The following is a 20,597-nucleotide window of genomic DNA, read 5'->3' as shown; positions in this document are numbered from 1 at the left end:
TGAACGGGCCTTGAGATCATCTTTTGGCTTCCAAAGCCTAAATAGATACTCGATCCTCCGACGTTCTCCTGTAGTACCATTATATAGATAATATAATTACTTATTTTTTGTATTGCTTCTTTGTCCCTTCGCATTTTTTGTATAGCTTGCGAGTTCTGCTAAGAAGCCAAAGTCACAGGGGCCTTTTGATTATCATGAGGGACCATTGTAAGTACTGTACCATTGTAAGTACCATGAAGTACTTTTTTTCCTGATGCAGACCTATTCGAATCCCCTTCAACGAACGATCAAACGAATTCTTTTTTAACCCTAAATTATTGTTACAAATCAAATTAATTATCCTAGCATCTCAATGCATTACAGTGAAAGTTATTGTTCGGAATTTTACATCATTTTTTATAAATCTAATGGGTTATTATTGGATAAAATCTAAGAAATATTAATGAAAATAAATTCTGAAACTCCTCCAAATATTTCCTCAAATTAAATATATCTAAATTGACTTTATTAATGAAAATTATAAATTAGAATGCGAACACAATACTCATGTTTTACAACAAAACAACCGAAAAAAATTAACTGAAAAAATGAACTTGGAATTACAGAATATTCTGCAGTTAAATACAGTACTTGAAAAGTTCAGTTGTCTGATGCTTTAAAGAAATTTTTGAGCGTAGTTTGCTTTCTTGAGGAGTGTCTTTTATTTGTTGCCAAGTTTCGCCATCTATGCAACACATTTGAGTCAGCGCTGCCATTTGACATTAATTTTTCCAAATCATATAGTTAGAAACATTGATGGCAGATGGCAGCACTACACATACAGAGATTTACACAGAAACGAACTTCAAGTATAGGTTCACAAAACGTGCATGCACATTCCGGCATATACCAATTCATTATAAATTACGCAGAGGAATGTGTACGATCTGCATGAACAGTTATGTAGTAGTAGCAACATTATTTCAATACCTGGTCATGGTGCTGAATGTATTGGTGAATGTCAACAGTTGAGGCTTGATATTGATCTTCAGTTTAGTTGTAACCGCAACTTACAAGAGCGACAATTTCTTTATCAATAATTTCATACTGATCATCATCCTTCATCCAACTTTTGATTTCTTGTAAAGTTGCATACTCACATCCAGGGATACGTTGCACAAAAGGTAGAATGGTTTCTTCGGTTTCGTTTTTGCTTTTCGTTTTCATACTTTCATCATCGCCTAGCAGATTCTTCTCCTACATGTGCATGTAACAGACGATTAACCAATCCGCATACAACGATAAACTCCATTGCACGTAGTGAGTTGTGACAGTGAGTGAGCGACGGTGTGGAGAATGGGCAGATGCATGAGTCAAGGTGTAGACGGGTATCCCACTGTAAAGTGGGAATAATTTGCTAAAGGAGGAACAAAAAATATAATGCGCGCATGCTCCCAACTTACAGTTGTTGGTGTTGCCGATTGATGCGTGCTGTTGTTGTTGTTGTTTTTACACGGTCGGACGTCGGATGAGCGAAGTCCGAATAAACGAGACTCTAATTACCTAATTACTATTGTTTTCGTTGTAAATTGAGTGATTTATGTTCAAAACTGAAGGGTGTTTTGTTGGAAAATCCAAAACCCGATCATCTTTCGTTGGAAACAAAATGTATTTTCATTATTTAAATCAAGCAAATCATTTTTGGAAATCCACTGAACAATTTTGTCAATATAAAGTAATATTCTAAGTATATCAGAAAGTATTATTTAGAAATAAAATGGGTTATTGTATGAAATGTCATAAAAATTTATGGAAATTAATTTCCTCAAATTAAATGCAACAAAATGAACGATTTATGAACGAAAATTTGAATTGAAATGAATCACAACAGAAACATACGATCTAAACTCAACATGTAGACATTCTTCGGAAACAAGCAGAGGTAACTAAAATTTTTATAATACCCCATGCGCGCGCACTAAAAAAAAAACAAATTTTATCTATCCATTACTTATATACATACATATATATATATATATACACACAAAAGCAATTTTAATCCGAGTATCCATTCAAATCCGGAGAAGAAGGAAAAAGTAGGATAAGAACAGCATAAATGAAATTTCATACTACTCCTATAAAAGGCATATTATTACTATCGGACGGATGCTAGGAAATTTTTCATTTTCTTTTATATGCACGCATACTTCCTATCCCGTTTTTTTTACGACAAAAGTTTTTCTTTTAACCCCTTGAAAAATCTGATATGGGGGAATATTATATGTACGCTGATTTTTTCCCCCCGCTATTCTTTTCATACATATATATTCTTGATCCAGAATAACTACGAGCGAACGAGGAAGAATCGGGATTTTCCTATTCTTCGGAGTCGTATATTTATCCTATAGCTCTTGTGTAAAAGACGGAGGTTGGGGGTGGGGGGATGTATGGATAGAAAGGCAAGTGAATGAGAAATCCTTGATCTATAAAAATGATAACTCTGGGTAGCAGATGAAGAAAATCTCAATGGAAATCAAGATTTAAGGGTGAACGGGAATGGGAACACACATGGACATGTGTGTGTGCGGGGGTATAGTAAAGGAATTCCCATTCCCTACTGAGCAAACATGATAAAGTAGTCATTTCTTTGCCTGTCCGCTTCTATCACGTATCTATTTTTAGTATTGCTTGAGAACATCAAATAAAATTTATTTCGATCCTTTATAAGAGAAGGTGTCTTTAAGCTTCTCTTCCCCCCCCCACCCACCTTTCTTTCTTCTTGTTCCCTTTTTAACCTCTACATTTCTATAGTCGTATATCAATCGGGAAGCAGCGAAATTCCGGAAATACATGGTTTTTTTTTGGAAAATATTGGATCTATATTCTCATTTTACTGAATTATATATTACGTTTTTTTATAGAAAATTTTCGTTTATGTTAGAATAGATCGGGATTTGAATCGATATCGTTTATATGATCGATTAGTTATGGATATAAGTACGTGGGCATAGCTTTATAGTCTGCGAAATATCCCAAGGTTCACTACGTTTGCTTTCTATCCTACGAATTAGGACGTTTAAGTATAAGAATAGATGCAGATTATAGCTTGTCAAGTAATTATATCAGTGTGTAGTCTCTTCTTGCGACAGAGCCTGGGTGTTTCGAGGTTTCTCCAGTGTATAGTCTCTAATACGCACATACGCATAGGTCACGTCACAGCAAGCAATATGTGCAACGAGGTGGCTGAAAAAAAGATGTCCATAAAACTTTGGATGTCGAATACAACCTCTGACAATAAAGTTCGGTGAATGGTCCGGTAACATTAACGTAGATGAAATGTTAAACTGTCCTTCGAAATAGTCACCTCCCATTACTATGCACCGCTGAAATCTCCTATACATGTGCTGGAAACTTTGCAAGACGTATTCTTTTGGGATGTAGTTCAAAAGCCTCGTCACGTTTCGTTGGATGTCAGGAATATCGTCAAATATATTTCCTTTCAAAGCGAGTTTGAGTTGTGGGAATAGGAAGAAGTCTGGAGGATTGAGATCTGGCGAGTATGGTGGATGTTCAATTTGCACCACCCCCTTTTTTGCCAGGAACTGTTTGACGATATTGGCTGTGTGAGGGCGAGCATTATCGTGAACAAGAAACCATGAACCTTGTTGTGCGTACTGAGGTCGTACCCTGCGTAGACGTATGAAACGGGTCAAAATTTCAATGTACCTTGCAGCATTCATCGTCGTTCCGTCAGGTAGAAATTCCATGTGGATTTTCCTGTTGTCAGTTAAGAACCAACGCACTAAACAAGCACTTTGTAAAACAAGTCTTTCACGGAACACAAACGACGCTCAACTGAACAACGATGGCGGTAGATGGTCAACACATGCCGCTACGCATGTGCAGCGTTTTGCTTCGCCAGTGTTGCCAGATCGGCCGTTCTGACTTTATTCACCGAACTTTATTGTCAGAGGTTGTATAACCAAAATACAGCAACTCAATATAAAAGCGTATACAGTCGTCGCTCATTAAAATGATCCCCCCGTTATAGTAAACATTTCATTACAACGACCGGTAGGAAAATTCCCAAACGTTTTCATATAACGACTATCATATAATTTTTCTTTTCAATACAACGACCCTCTCAACATAACGTCCGTTTTAGACGGGATGAAGGAGGTCGTTACATCGAGCTTTGACTGCTTCACGAAAGAAAGAAATAATTAATTCTGTATAATACACTGCCCATAAAAAATGTTACAGTTGTTTTATCTGAGTATGGACACAGCTTCTCGAAGTATCACAGACTCTCTATAAAGACATCAATAATTATATAAGCATCTGATTATCTTCCCATACGTATCGTTTTTTCATAATTAATTTAATTTCACATATTTGAAGAATGTTTTAACTCTTTGCAAAACCAGTTCATTCTGACATGCCTACTCTTTACGGATCGAAGTGTGCTCACATTTTACTCATAAATGATGCAAAGGATACTTATTTGTTTAATAATGATGTGTTGAGTTAAATAATTTGAAATAATCATCATTAAAAACATTATCTCATCATGTTACATCTTGTGAAACTTTGTTAAAAAATTATCAGAAAAATTTAATGATCAATTATGTTTGCAATTGGTGCTCCTGAAACTACAGTTGACGTTCGTTATAACGACATCCCTTATCTTCAGAAAACGTATGTTGTATTGGCAAACAGTTATACCGAACGTTCGAAAAAAAAAGAAAAAAAAAACTTAAGAGAGCTCACATACACACTGCTCAAAACAATTAGACGGTATGTATTAGTTATTTAAATTTATTAAATTTATTTATTTAAATTTATCAAATTTATTTATAAAAAATTTATCAAATTTATTTATAAAAAATTTATCAAATTTATTTATCAAAAATTTATCAAATTTATTTATCAAAAATTTATTTGTCAAATTTATTTATCAAAAATTTATTTGTCAAATTTATTTGTCAAATTTATTTATCAAATTTATTTATTTAAATTTATTAAAATTTAGTTGATGATTGATTCTTATGACACAAATATTTGTGAATATATAACGATGTTTTTTGTCAATGTATTACCAATTAAAATGTTTTAAAATCGCAATAAAAACTTTATTTCCCCTAATTTCATTGAGAAATTTAATGGAGGTATAGTAGTAGTTTATTGTTTGGAAATCACGTTAGTTAATTACTGGAAATCGGAACGGCAATTTTTGAAAATCGATTTGCTTATTGTCGAAAATTCAGTTGGTATCGTTGGAAATTCAATTGGTTATTGTTAAACATGGAAATAAGTATATTGGAAATTAATTTGTCATCATTAGAAATCGACTTGATTATTGTTGGAATTGAATCAATTATTATTTACCACAATTTCTGGTAAATCAGCCACATTAAGGAAAATTGTAAAGCGGTGGACTTTTATCATAATCTATGTTCAGATTAAAATCAATTGAAGTCAGATTATTGAAAATTTTCTCCTAAAAGCTTTATTAAAGGAAGTCACGATAATTACTGCGCGCAGTAGAGAAATAAAAATTAAAATTCATAAATCTATTTTGTTGCACATTGCATACTGGATACGTGGATAAAGTGCTTTCGGCTCAAACGGTATTCATCTGCAGAAGTTCGACTGTACGTAGTTACATTGCACATGTGGACTGAACATTTTTCAATGCGATACATAGAAAATAAATAAAATAATACGGATATAATTTTGTCATGTAAAACGCAAGAAGGTATTCTGTGGTATGTATTTTTCCCCCGCGGCATTTTGAGACTCTCTGAAATAAATTTACTTCCTAATAAAATAAAGGATATGAATTTTTTTAATTGATTTTTTTATTCCACATTTTCTTTCACTTTTTATTTACCTTACATAGCGCTACATATCATATAGACATCACTTAAGCTCCTTCACAAATTAAATTATCAATCTTATGAGTTCTGAAATTGACGCACAAATAATCTAATTAATTCTTAAATTGTGATGACTTTCAAGAATTCAGTCTTATCTTGATGTATCCGAAGAAAATGTCTTACGGAATTTAATTTTGATTTTTTTTCTTCTTTCTAAATAAAATTTAAAAAAATGTAGTTTGAGTAGTGAAGAAATAATTCAGTTAATATTATAAGAGAATACTTTTCTCAGGGACTAAAGTAATTTCGATTAAAGAAATTCAACTTGTTTCTAGATGTTTTGGTTCTGGTCTGTAATCTGGTCGACTAGATTGGGGAAAAAAAGTTTTCCACGTTTTTGTGATAATTTAAATCAAATGCACGTTTGAATGTTTCCTTGATTGCTTAATTAGCTTGTTGGAAAAACACGGAATGGATTTAATTGCACAAGTATAGTGAATGGGAATTACTCTCCATCTAATTTGTAGTCGAAGTGCGTTACTCTCCATCTAACTGTAGTGTGCGTCTCTTAATTTAAAAGCATAAAAGAGATAAAACCGAAAAATCGTGTGAAAATTTATTTCCTTAGATAAATACAGCTTAGATGCATAACGATGTATTCACGGTTTCCAGAATATCCACTTCATTATAACAAAACATATTTTTATAACAAATGTTCTCATTCATCTATTATAACGAACATCATGCCATGCACGGATCGAATCACCTTCTCCACCTGAAATGCCAATGGGAACAAAAAAAAAAAAAAATTACAGGTATATCATGAAACAAATGGCATTAAAATCATTGCATTGCCAAAAAGTATTCGTTCATTACCTCACGGAAGCGATCACTGCATTTATGCATTTGTTTAGGAAGGAAAGTAACGCAGCTGAGTATGAATGACTGCCTCGTTCTTTTTGAACATGATTTTGATCAATTTCTGGAATACGCCTGCTCTCTGTCCCAGCTTGGCAAACGTCTTCTTCGACCATCTGATTATATCCCTCCATTGAGGCAAAGTTGCGGGTCCAGGAGGAAGAGGAATACGTCTGCTGGAATCTGCCACTATTGTTAGATTTTTTTCTGCGGTTTTCCAGCTTCGAGACGTGAGTGCGAGTCGGTCCCCCATTCGAAATCTGCAGAGAGCATAAAGATCTTCAACATGGTATTTACATAACATATGAAAATTCAAGCCGATCATCTTCACTTCAAAATATGGAAGTCGGAGTGCCGCACCAGCAAGAACAAGGAAAAAGCACAACTCTTACAACATAAATGCGTTGGGGAAGGAGGGGGGGCACACATACAATCAAAACACGCGTTCCGGCCAGTACCGATTTACAAAGGTTTTTAATAACTGGCTAGAATTTTTGGAAAGAGAGAAAACTCAACTGGCTTTGTTGGGAATCGATCCCACGCCCTCTCACTTTCCGGGTGAACGCCCTAGATCACTAGACTACAAAGACAAAGAAAGTCTCAATGTTTCCTTGGAGTTCGTGAACACTGAAAGGGACCGTACATGGACGGCCGGACCTGATTCAGGCCATGCTCTCAACTGCTGACGTTGCCACCAGATGGCGACTTATGAAAGGATGATGTCACTCTCCACTATCCATCCATACAAAGGTTTCAACAACTGGCTGTTGCAAAGACGAATCATCATGAATCATCAGCCGCTGTGGTGGTCGAGTGGTTATAGTGACGGACTCGAGATGCGAGGATCCGGGTTCGAACCCCACAGTGGTGGTCGGCTGAAGTTGGTTTTCTGTGGTTCCCAACTTCAAGGCGCAAATGCGAGCCGATCTCCCCGTTAAAAAGTCTCGCCACAGAGAGCAACAGTCCTACAACGATGAACCATTCAATCATAACACTTCACTCATAGTTAGAAAAACTGGTGGCAGATGGCAGCACTACACATAACAAGCATTACAGAGAAACAAAAAACTTCACTTCAGGTTTCACTACACGTACACGCACATTCCCGCATGTACCGATTCGTTGGGGGGGTTCCGCGGGGGGGGGGCTGTGTGGGCGGGGTTCATGTGTGGTGTAGCAGTAGTAGGTAGGGCCTCCAAAAAATGGCTCGGGGATCCATGATGTTCTTAAGTCAGCCACCTCGTTGGGCAATTTGCCTGTTGTGGTGTTGTATTTGTATTTGTATGATGAATTTATCTTCGCAACAGCTTGTTTCATATTATGAAATGAAGATAATAATTGCCTGAAATTTCAAGCTCGGTGAGTATCATGTAGAATGTCTGCCTGTTCTCTGCGGAAATGTTTTTTTAATGAGAGACTGGCTATATAGATTTCATTCCTGAAGATTGTTTGAAAAACCACGGAAAGCCAACTTCACCCGACCAAAACTGTACCACCGACGGGGTATAATCTGAATCCTCACGTTGAAAGTCGATTATGTCCCCGTGTTTGCACGGTGGCAAAAAGAAGTCCCTGCATATATTTGAAAAAAAATATTACATATCTGAGTTTGAATGTCTCTTCCTCACATCTTTTATGAACATTTTTTTTAAATTTCTCAAATTTGACAATATTATTTGATCGAAGCCTGTAATAAAGAGCTATTATTGCAAGTATGTTCATAATCGCAATCGGATATGCAATCGGTTCATAATCGCAATCGTTGGAGATCATCTAATAAATAAGTGTTCGATAATAGAGCAGTAACGATAAAGATTCTGTGATAGCGGATGAACACTTTTCTCTGATGTTCCTGAAAAATAAAACTGGCTAAAAGAAGACCGGGATAATGCATGTAGTGAAGATGAACTGAAAAAAACAGGAGTCTGTACATTCCAGAAAGATTGTCACACAGTAGGATTCATAATTGATATTAAATTATCAAAGGACTCAAGGCTGTCCAGCACATAGTTTCCCAAACTTTTTGTTCCATCTCAGAATTTTTTCTCTCCCCCCCCCCCGCGCCTGACTCAATTGAATCCATAATAATCATATGTGTTACATTCTTAGTTTCTATCTTCCCCGCCCCCCCCCCTCCGCGGATCATTAGCGCCACTAGGGGGCGGTATTGTTCCCTTTGGGAAACAATGTTCCAGTCGAAATAGAAGTGAACAGTAATTTAAATGCGTACGAATACTAATTTGGCAAAACAGTATTCATATATCCCACCTTTCAAATATTAACTAATACATATATTTTCATTTTGAAAATAAACCTGCAGTCCATATATCAATCATTAATGGTTTTACACCAAAGTCTGGGATACGCTAATGAATATACCAACAACTAATCACAACACCAATTTACGAAAATTCAATTTATTGTAAAATAATTATGGAAATGCATAATGAGGTTTATCACATACTATCATAATCTAAAATTTAACTCAAGAGACGGGTATAAGCTAATTGTTCAGATTATCCAAGTTCAAACAAGACTATAAATGACCGAACACAATCAAGTCTCCAATAAAACACACAGAAAATACTCAAAAATGTATCGCTTCAGCTGTTCTTTCTCAGAAATTTCGATTTTCCACGCGATTCTACCTTCTATAATTAGAAAAATCAGAAGGCAAAGGAAGATAACGAACTCGTTCATTTGAATTCCAAATCAAGTCTTATCAAATTATACAACAACAAAGCACTTCGGCTTTTAAACACAACGAGAACAAAAGTAAAACCAAGTTCCAGGAAGACTTTGGCATCATCATCATTTGCAAATCCACTAAGTAGATAGATATACAGGGAGTACTTTGAAAAGACTTATTCGAGAGGATATAACTTGACTGAAGAGGGAACACAGCAATGTTACAAAGACTCAATTAACGAAATTTTCCAAGATGAATTTCAACGAAATAACCACCGTGTGTGTGTGTGATTTACTTCTATCTCCTTTCCCTCCATCATTTCCAGTACGCGTATATAAACTATGCGCCGGTACCTTACACATTATGGACAAAGTTCTAGAGGAGTCTCATTTACGCTAAAAGGGTGAAGTGTTAATCAAGCAGAATCGAAAATTAGAGCAGCAGGAAATGTGTCTTTTCCCAAGCACGAAACTATTATTTCCATTAAAAAAAAAAAATTGCCAGCTAGTTAGTACCATTTGCTAATCTTTCCGGTCGCCGTCGACATACAAGTGGGAACTATTTACGATCCAGTTTTGAATAGCCCTATGTATATATATATAGTACTGGGAGGTGATTTTCTAGAACAGAAATAACGGCTATCATTATTATTTTTTGCTCCTCTAAATTCTCTCTTGAATGTATTCATTAACGTTCTCGGGAGGTCGTGTGGAAATGGCGAAATGTTAACGGTGAGGGGGTTTCTTTTAAAAAAAAACTATATATATATATATATATATATATATATATATATATATATATATATATAAATAAACTGAAATATTGAACATTTTGCTCATAACAGCGACAGGTTCCGTGACTCTTGTAGTCTCTCGTATTCTAACTAAACCGCCACTAACCGCAGGAAAAAATTTTGTGTCTTTGCTTTATTTATTTTTTTATATATGTTTATACATATATTTTACTCGAATGATTCGTTGGGAAATCTAGTGCGTGATGAGGAGTACTTAAAACAACAACGGGGATGGAGATGGGAGCTAAGCATGAAATATGATGATTGGAAAGGCTCTCCCCCCTCTTGGGAAACTATCACGGAAAAGAGATTAAGCAAATACCATGTGAATGCGAATTTCTTGGAACCGTGTTGAGAGCATTTGGTGGAATTTTTTTTTAGTTAAATATCTTGACATTGTTTTTAAATGCTTGCATAAATATCTAAATTTTGAAACGTTCGAGCTGTAATGACACTTTTTATCCATTTCCCGATGCTCATTGGTATAAATTTTTAAATAAGTTTATTCTATCCACATTGTATTTCTCAGAAGAACTCCTTGAAGCAATATCTATATTTTTGGAAACTCTCGGAAAAATATACATATCCCAAGGGATCGTTCGAAGAGAATCGGGTATTTTAGATAACCCGCGGAACAATACGAATATTTTAGGGAACTCTCGAGCAGTGAATATTCATATTCTAGAGAACGCTTGAAACAATACCCATGGTTTATAAATTCCTTGCACCGATTTAAGTGTTCTGACAAGTCCTTGAAACCGCATCTATGGCATGCTCAAAACAACAGAAGTGCGTTTCATGGATTGATTGAAGATGCATGAACACTTTAGGAAGCATCTGAAAAATGGTCTGAGATTTGAGGGACTTGAATTACTGGGGAAATATCCATAATCTCAGAAAATATCCGTGGTCTGAAAAAAAATGAGTTAAATGTCCGTCGTCTTAGAAATCATGAGTTAAACATTCATGGTCTAAGAATCATTAAAGATATCCATGGTCTAATGATCACTGGAGAAATCCCTGGTATAAGAATCTTCTTCTTCTTTAAACCGAGGACAACTCAGGTCTATCGCCATAGGCAATTTACTACCTAGTGAGTTGTGCCGGAGGTGTAAGTGTGTGTACCTCAGAGTGTGTCTGAGTGCGTATCTAGTGTTGTGTATGATTTTTCAGTGCTGCCATCTATATCTCAGAAGCGAAGTGAGTGATTTGTAGTGACTGAATATTTGTACTGTTTGTAGGACTGTTGCTCTCTGTGGCGATACTTTTTAACGGGGAGATCGGCTCGCATTTGCGCCTCGAAGTTGGGAACCACAGACAACCAACTTCGGCCGACCACTGTCTAAGAATCACCAGAGATATCCATGGTCTTGGAAAAAAAAATCCCCTGGGAAAAATCCATATTCTGAAGGAAAAATCCTCATTAACATATCCATGGCCCATCATTTATGTGGGAAATATTCATTGGCTAGGTAACTGAAAAACATCTATGATCTGGGAATAACGCAAAAAAAATACTTATGGTCTAGGGATTAATTCGAAATTTTCATTATAAAAAATTGCCGGGTGCTCAGTTAATGCACCGACAAACTCAAAGGGTTGCCAATAGACATCAAGAGGAACAAAAATTGCAATGGTACATGGTGTCACAAACTACATTGAGAGAGTGAAAATCTGGAAAAACGAATGCAGGTTTCGACGTCACGTTGGAAAGAAAAAAAAGTACAATAATAACTACAAAAAGATTGATTTTGTTAATTATTACAAAAGTTGTTGAAAGCGGCGGCCGCTGACGTCATTGTACAGTCCATATCAACGTAAGAACGATTCCCGGACGCACTCGAAGATACCAGGTATGCTTTTGATGTCCGTTTCGTCGTCCGCAGCGCGTGATCCTACCCCAGCGCATGCGTTCCGCGATGCTTCTTACGCCAGATATGGTGAGCGAACCCACGAATGATCAACTGACATCCACCTTTCGTCTCCTCTGAACTCAGAGCCTGCATGCGTTCTTCGCGATATTCACCCTCTCAACGTGGTTTACGACACCATGTTCCATCGCAATTTTTGGTTCCTCTTGATGCCTACTAACAGCCCTTTGAGTTTGTCGGTCCATTAACGGAACACCCTGTATATGCATGTTCTGGGAAGAAAATGCCTTAGAAATACAAATAATCTAGTGAACTAAGCATGTGTAGTCCGTGAATATTTAGGATATTTCCGTGGATAGCCATGTGATTACCATGGCTAGGAATAACAAACATATCCATCATCTCAGAATCACGAAAATATTCATGGTCTGAAATCACGGAGAAGATAAGGAATTTGCACCAGGAGAAATATTGATGTTTGGGGGGGGGGGGGTGACAGAGGTTTAAATATCCACTGTGTTTGATGAGATGACGAGGACAATATCCAGGGTCTGAGAATCCGTGGTGATGCCCATGATCTAAGAATCGCTGGAGCTATATCCATGGTCTCCATAATCCCAGAAAAAATCCATGTTCTCCATCATTCCTGGAGAAATCCATGGTCTAATAGTCCCTATAGATATATCCATGGTCTAAGAGTCCCTGGAGATATATATATCCATGGTCTAAGAGTCCCTGGAGATATATCCATGATCTAAGAGTCCCTGGAGATATATATATCCATGGTCTCCATAATCCCCGGAAAAATCCATATTTCATGCAGAAGTCACGAGAAAAATATCCATGGTATTGTAGGATAATCTTGAAAATGTGAATGAGTACATGATTCACGTGGTGAAATTTCATGGTCTACAGAGGCTTTAAAGTGACATACATACCCTGTAAGCATTCCAATAATAATAATAATACTTGCACTTCTAATCATAATTACTTTTCCATGGATCTCATTACCATCCTCAGCAAACTCCCTTTTTGTTTCTTCCGAATGAAAACGTTTCTATACTTTCAGAAATTTCCTTCGAGATACTTCCATTTGATTTTGAGACCTCCATATCGGCTTTAATAATGTATACTTTCTTTTCTTTTCCAGATTACCCGGAGTTGAGTGCAGTGATCGGATCGAGAGTGTCATTGCCGTGCAACTTGAGTCCTCCATCACATGACGATGGGATATCGTTGGTGCTCTGGTACAGAATGGACTTGAACAACCCAGTTTATACGTTGGATGCCAGAACTTCGACGCCGGATAAGGCGAAACATTTCTCCGGCAAGGTGCTAGGCTCGAGGGCTTACTTCAACATTAGTATGCATAGGCCGAGTATGGCGGCTCTTGTGATAAACCCAGTCGAAGAAGACGACGCGGGTGAATACAGGTGTAGGATCGATTTCCGGAGAGGGAGGACGCTGTCCAGGATGGCGAAGCTCAGTGTTGTAGGTAAGTAGCGGCTTTCTGTATTATCAAAGTTATTGTGACCGCTATAAGCCAGGGGGGGGTTTTCAAACTTTCAGCCATTGCGGGTCAAACAAAAATTTCCACGAAGCCCGAGGGACAACAAGTCATACATTATCGTGGGGTCTAAATTCATACTGTGGCGTTTTAATGGGTAGGACAAACGCAACTAAGTGCTACGAGTCAAACAGGAATGAAGGGGCTATATACAGAAGAATTTTATCTACTGCGATTATACTTTTTTCGAGAAAAAAAATGAATTTTCATTAATTCTGAAATTATTTTTCTGTTGAAAAGATGCATTTTAACCAGTTGTGAGGAATGCTTTCTAGTGATTTGAGAATTTCCTATGATTCTGAAATTATTTTTTCATTAAATGCGGATTTCCGCTAATTCTGAGAAATGTTTCCTCATCAGTCTGAATTTTCATGAAAAAAATTCCGAAAATATTTTTTTCGTTAATTGTGAAATTATTTTTCGTTAATTTTGAAATTATTTTTCGTTAATTCTGAAATTATTTTTCGTTAATTCTGAAATTATTTTTCGTTAATTCTGAAATTGTTATTGATTTTCAAATTATTATTCATTAATTTTCAAATTATTATTCATTAATTTTCAAATTATTATTCATTAATTTTCAAATTATTATTCATTAATTTTCAAATTTAAATTGAATAATTTTCATATTTATATTCATTAATTTTCAAATTATTATTGATTAATTTTCAAATAATTATTCATTTATTTTCAAATAATTATTCATTTATTTTCAAATAATTATTCATTTATTTTCAAATAATTATTCATTTATTTTCAAATAATTATTCATTTATTTTCAAATAATTATTCATTTATTTTCAAATAATTATTCATTTATTTTCAAATTATTATTCATTATTTTCGAAATAATTTTTCATTCATTCTAAAATTATTATTCATTATTTTCGAAATAATTTTTCATTCATTCTAAAATTATTTTTCTTCAATATTCTTAGTTTTCTTTCATTAATTTTGAAAGTTTTTCACTAATTTTTAAAGTTCTTCATTAATTCTAAAAATATTTATTTTTTTCAATAATTTGAGAAATATATTTCGTTAACTATGAATTTTCATGAATTAAGAAGTAATTTTTTCCGACGGGCACAACATAGGTCTAATCTGTGTCAGAATATTGAAACTGCTCAGACCTATATAGCGCCCGTTCTGGTAGACGTATTCCATTAAAAATTTTAATCTACGCTGTATGGAGCATAGAAAAAAAAAATAAATGCAATAAAAAAGGTCCAGATTTTCACCTAGTGGTCAAAAACTGAACTATTAGTAAGAGGACCATAGCGGCGGAATCGCATCACAAGAACCCGAGTTCGAACTCCACCGGTGCCACAGCGATGGTTCGGCTGAAATTGGTTTCATGTGGATACCAAATTCAAGGCGCGAATGTGAAAGAGCCGATCTTTCCATTAAAAAATCTCGCCACAGAGACCAACAGGTCTACAATGGTACAAATAATCAATCGTTACACTTCACTCTTTAATATTGATAGTGTCACTGAAAAATCAGTCAGACGCAACACTAGATAAGCACTTAGATTATTAGGTAAGCACACTTTCGGCAGAACGGGCTCGGAAGTAAAATTCTCATGTCGATAGACCGGAGTTGTGCTTGGGTTTGAAAGAAAGTTCGGATGTAAAACGAGCATGAACTATGACGTTATCGCAACATTGGCATAGGCCTATTTCATGGTTTTATCAAAAACATATTTTGAATCAATTTATTTCTCAGTCAAATTCAATTTATGACTTCGCATCATAACACGTGACATTTTCACAAACTTCAAAATACGAAAAACAAAAAATTAAGAACATTGTTCATGAATCAATTTTCAATTAATTATTCACGAACTTGAACAGTTTTAAAATTTCCAAAGCGATCCTTTTTTTTCTCCTTCAACCCGAAGCCAAAGCCAGCAGCTCATTTATCCGCTGGCTCTAATGGCTGGAGGAACTAATTAAACAAGAAAGCGCGAGCCGCTATTTTCGCAATTAAAACGTGTAATGCTATAAAAGAGCTTCGAACAACGCTTCGAACCCCACCTTAATCGATTTCCTTTTGGATACTCTCCCTCCCTCTCTCTCTCAAACAATTCTAGGAATTCGTTTTATGCTTTACAAAATACCTCAAGGTTCCCCACGTTTGCTTTCTAACCTACAAATTAGGGTGTTTGGATATGAGAATGGTTGCAGAATATATACAGGGCGATTTATAATTAAAGTTCTCTTATTCTCAGTAGTTTTTCTCACCAACTACTCCTCCGAATACACTAAAAATTTGAGGATATAGTTTCCACAGTCTATATAGTGTATACACCAAGTTTCAATGGAATAGATTTGATATAACGGGCACAACATAGGTCTGATCCGTGTCAGAATATTGAAGCTACTCAGACCTATACAGCGCCCGTTCTGATAGACGTATTCCGTTAAAACTTGGAATATACGCTATATGGGACCATGGGAAAAAGTAAATACAATAAAAAAGGATTCAAATTTTCACCTAGTGGTAAAAAATTGAACTATTTCTTATAGAATAAATCTCTCCCACATGGAGAGGATTAGGGCGAACTGTAATTATAATCAACTTATAGTCTGCCAATAAATTACATTAGTATATATATTGATTAATAAATTGATAATAAATTAATAATTGATTTCTCGTTATTGAAGAACCGTTAGTTTTGATTTAACTCTTGTTGAACGGCTGAGGAAACTCAATTGGGTGTGTACCTGACATACCTACCCCCTTACTAGAAACTTATTTATTCTTAAATGAAATCTCGAGCTGAATAATTTGAAAGACTCATATCAATAGAAATATTACTCTCATGCATATGCGAAATTATCTGGTGACGCGCATTCCACAACCTGGGAATTGACAACCATTTTCTCATAGAACGTCATTCAAATTTTTATAGTTTTCCTAATTTTCATTTAAGAGATTAGGACTGCGTTCGATCACAGTTCTATCTTAATCCTTCTTATTTAACTTTAACCTGGGAGGACGCATGTTCTGAGTAAAGGCACAAATGATCGCTTGAGGTACTGGCGTACCCCAGCCGCATTTAAGATTTAATATATTTTTCCCATGAAATATTTCAGTTGGAAATTGTATAGATATACTCTAATCATATACTACGATTTTTTTTTATGAAAAAACCTAATATCAATATATCTACAAATGTGCGAACCTCAATCAAACTAAAAGTTTTATTCAAATATGTGCCAGGTTTGTTTGGAATGTTTCGTCGAGAACCACGGAAAACTTCTAGCTTTTCACAGATTTTGAAGTCTTCCCCTACTTACAGTATATGTATCTTTGCACTTAGATTTTCAATTTTTCAAAAAAATAAAAATCTCGGACTCTTTCAGTTGGATTTTTTCGTGTTCCATCTATCATTTATTTTGTCAAATAGCATTGACTTGATAGAAATGGTAAGAGCTAATACTTAAATTAAGTAATATTTCTATATCTTGTTCGTGAGGATCCACTTGTTGCACATTTATATAGCTCAAACATCGAACACTAAAGCTCGCGGTTGTACTGCAGTACCCAAAAAACAGAAAAAGGCTGACTAGAAAAAGCCGACAATGGAAACTAGGTTCCTCAAATCGCTAGTATCCTGACATGAACCACCCTGGTGCTAAAAAGTTCTTCCAGCATTGTCTACCCAACTGCTTAGGTCTCCTTGGGGGAAAAGAGCGGGGCCCGTGTCGTGTTGTGGTTGTGATATAAACCACAAAAAACTCAGCTACTGAGACGACAAGAATTTTACTGATTACAGAATTCTCGGAATCGATGCTTTTGTACTTCAAGTGCATCCACAATAGACTACCCCAAGCGTGTCTTCCTGGGTTATGTTTAGAAAATGCACCGAAGATCACTTATTCCTTTCACGCGCTCTTTACGAGACACGAAGTTCACTAAAACGAATGAAATTTACGGAAAATGTGAGCTAGAGCGCGCGCAGAATCCATAAAGAAGGGCGGAAATTTTCCTATGAAAGTTTTACCTTACAATCAACTATGCCTTATAGATATAGATTATATAGCCTTGTTTATTAAATTTGGGCCCTAGGCACTTATAAGCGAAATGGTTTGCGAAAAATAAATACGCGCATATATATTCAATCAATTCAAGATCTTTTCTGCACGATCCTAAAAACTGAGATGTTAGAACCCTTATAAAGATATCACAACATGGAGAACAACGTAGCATCGAGGCTTAGGTACCCTATTCCAGGAATATAAGAAAAGAGGAAGAGAGAGAGAGAGAGAGAGAGAGAGAGATCCTTCTTCTCTTCTGAAACAAATGGCTCTTTCAGGAATCCGGACGTTTCTATTTCAGAGAATAGCTCGGTCTTGCATAAGGTGATGTAGGTTGGGTAAACGTATCCCGATCCATCCATTGTATATACCCATACACCATACATATATGCGTTGTTCTTGTTTTTTTAGTTTATATCTATTTCCCAGACAGATTGTCACCTATTGCCACTTTCTTCACCTGCGGCCTCAAAAATCCCCCACAATGTCGCATCGATTTATTTCGATGCGTGTGCTTTTCCTCGTATCGATTTTTCTATCACTTCAAGGCAATGTCTTGAATCATCCCGTAGGGGGTAACCCCTTATTTTCTTTCACTTTACTCTCCCATATATACGTCTCCTTTTTCTTCTCTATCTATTATTATTATTTTTTTCTCTCTCTCTCTTATACTCATTTTTATCCACGCAGCGTTTTATTCATTCTAACGGCAGAATAGCAGAAGGGGTCACGTGACCGCTATCAGGACAGACATTTATCATCGTTAAAAGCTTTAACCAAGGAAGAAGATCCAGAGGAAAAAAATAAAATAATAATAAATAAATAAGAAAAGGGAAAATTTTTCACCGGGGGAAAAAAGGAAAAAGCTGTGGAGATAACAATAAATTTTGAGCCTTCCAAACAATAGTCTCTAGCGTAAGGTTTTAAGAGAGTGAGAGTTTATGATGGACCGTCAGAGACTTTATAAGTACGCGTGAGACATCCTAATCATCAGCGATTTCATAATAATTTTTCTTCTGGGAGACAAAAACTCACTTTATTCATTGTTTCTACCACATATCGCGTCGTTAATTACTCAAATGCACAATACATAAGGAACGGTGTTTCTGAATCCTGTTTTAGCTCGTGTTGAGCTGCCCTTTTGACTATATTTTATTCTCGTGGGCTCTAATGTCTTATTCAAGGCCCCCTCTATCCCTGTCCAGGAGCGAGACTATTTCTATATTATTAAATTGAATTTAACCAAATCTAAATTTATCTAAAAATAAAATGAGCATTTTATTTCTTTAAATATGTTCCATATTTTGAACTCTCGGCCAGGCACGTATCCAAGTGGGGGGCAGGGGATCATTCGTCTGAAAAGCTAAACTTAGATGATCAAATAGGTCTGTATGAAATGCATGACGAGCCTATGGGGCCATTCAAGTATTATGTAAGCAGATTTTCAGCCATTTTTGATCCCCCCCCCCTTGTCAGCAAAAGTCAGCAAAACACTGACCCTCTCCCCGCTGTCAGGAAAATTTCGTCAGCAGCTTAGAATACTTCATATTTTCAAAGGGGTGGTTGATGACGTTAGCAACCTTCAAACCCCCCCCCCCTCACTCCCTTGTCATCAAAAGTCAGCAAATCCGAAACCTCCTCCCCCCTCGATGCTGACGTGATACTTGAACAACCCCTATACAATAAATTTCACCTCCTGACACATCACTCTGTGTCCACGGCTTCCCTGAACTAGAGTTCAGCGAGCTTATTTCTGGTAGGCATATATAGAACCCAATGTCTCAATATGATGGGACGAACCAATGTCTTAACATTGTGGGGTCTGGTTTTTTTGCTCTATCCCGGGCCAAGTGATGTTGCATTTAACAGATTGTGTTCTTTAACCCAAATAAGATTTAAAAAGCTCGAGTGCTAATCACCTCTAATACCGAGTTTTTCAATTTTTTACAGAAGGATTTCATGATTTACGCTATCAAATGCTTTTTATATATCTGGAAAAACTGCAAGATTTTTTCTAGATTCATTAAGACTGTACAACAGGGAAAGTTTATTTAAGGATGGCAGACTCAGTGTTTTCATTTGGCAGAAAACCCACACTAATTTTCAAAATATAACTTATGATTAGTTAAAAAGGAAGGCGGAGTCTAGTTTCTAATATATTTTCAGAGATCTTGGAGATAGACGATAGAATAGAGATTAGTCTGAAATTATTAAAAGCGTTTTCAATCATCTAATTTAAATTTTCTGAAAACGGTTGCAGAGAATCTGGAGAAGCAAAATTTTCAATATAATTGCTAATCAAGTCAGCCAGGAGCACAATAATGTCCCCGGTAGACATTTAAGAGTATTAGAATTAATCTGGCCATTACTGGAAACATAAATAAATTATTTATGACCTTTTGTACTTCATCAGGTATAGGTGGGTATTTTCCAACGTGGCCTACGTCTCCTGAGACGAACCAGCTAATATCCCCACGGATTTCCAACTGATGTTCCGCGGAAACCTGGGGTTCCGTGACAGCTTTTAGGAGTTCCGCATGATGAAATGCTACGGAATCCTTAAAATTATCAGAACCCGGAGAGCTTTCAGAGAAGAAAATCTTGTTACTGAATCTCGTAAAGCTGTTATTTGTTTAAATTTTAATGTGATAGTGACGTACGAAAATATATCCAGATCACTTGGATGACTAACCTAGAAGTGTGCAAGTATGTGAGTGACCAAAACAATGACCTGGTGAGCGAGGGGGGGATTAAAACAGTGTCCTAGAGGGTGTGAAAGCATGTGAACGACCGATAGTTAGATAGAATGAATAGACCGATAGAACGGCCGTTAATAACCCGTACGAAAAAAAAAAATA

At 36.0% G+C, this 20,597-nt stretch overlaps 1 protein-coding gene across 3 annotated transcripts in view; it reads left to right on the top strand.

The window, feature by feature from the left end:
- The window catches only part of LOC149063901 (adhesion molecule nephrin-like), a 479,700-nt gene that overhangs the window by 307,697 nt on the left and 151,406 nt on the right, over positions 1 to 20,597 (top strand). For all 3 annotated transcript variants that reach the window (XR_016195721.1, XM_089254947.1, XM_089254948.1), the window contains exon 3: positions 13,280 to 13,624. Coding sequence is in view for 2 of the 3 variants with exons in the window: in XM_089254947.1 (XP_089111073.1) it covers positions 13,280 to 13,624 (345 nt within the window). In the remaining variant the exon portion in view is untranslated. The remainder of the gene's footprint in view (positions 1 to 13,279; positions 13,625 to 20,597) is intronic.

Source organism: Pholcus phalangioides, unplaced genomic scaffold (assembly GCF_987345545.1).
Source record: "Pholcus phalangioides strain wild (caught in Gottingen) unplaced genomic scaffold, Ppha-v1.0 ptg000042l_1, whole genome shotgun sequence".
Lineage (NCBI taxonomy): Eukaryota > Metazoa > Arthropoda > Arachnida > Araneae > Pholcidae > Pholcus > Pholcus phalangioides.
This window is presented reverse-complemented; position numbering and strand designations above follow the sequence as displayed.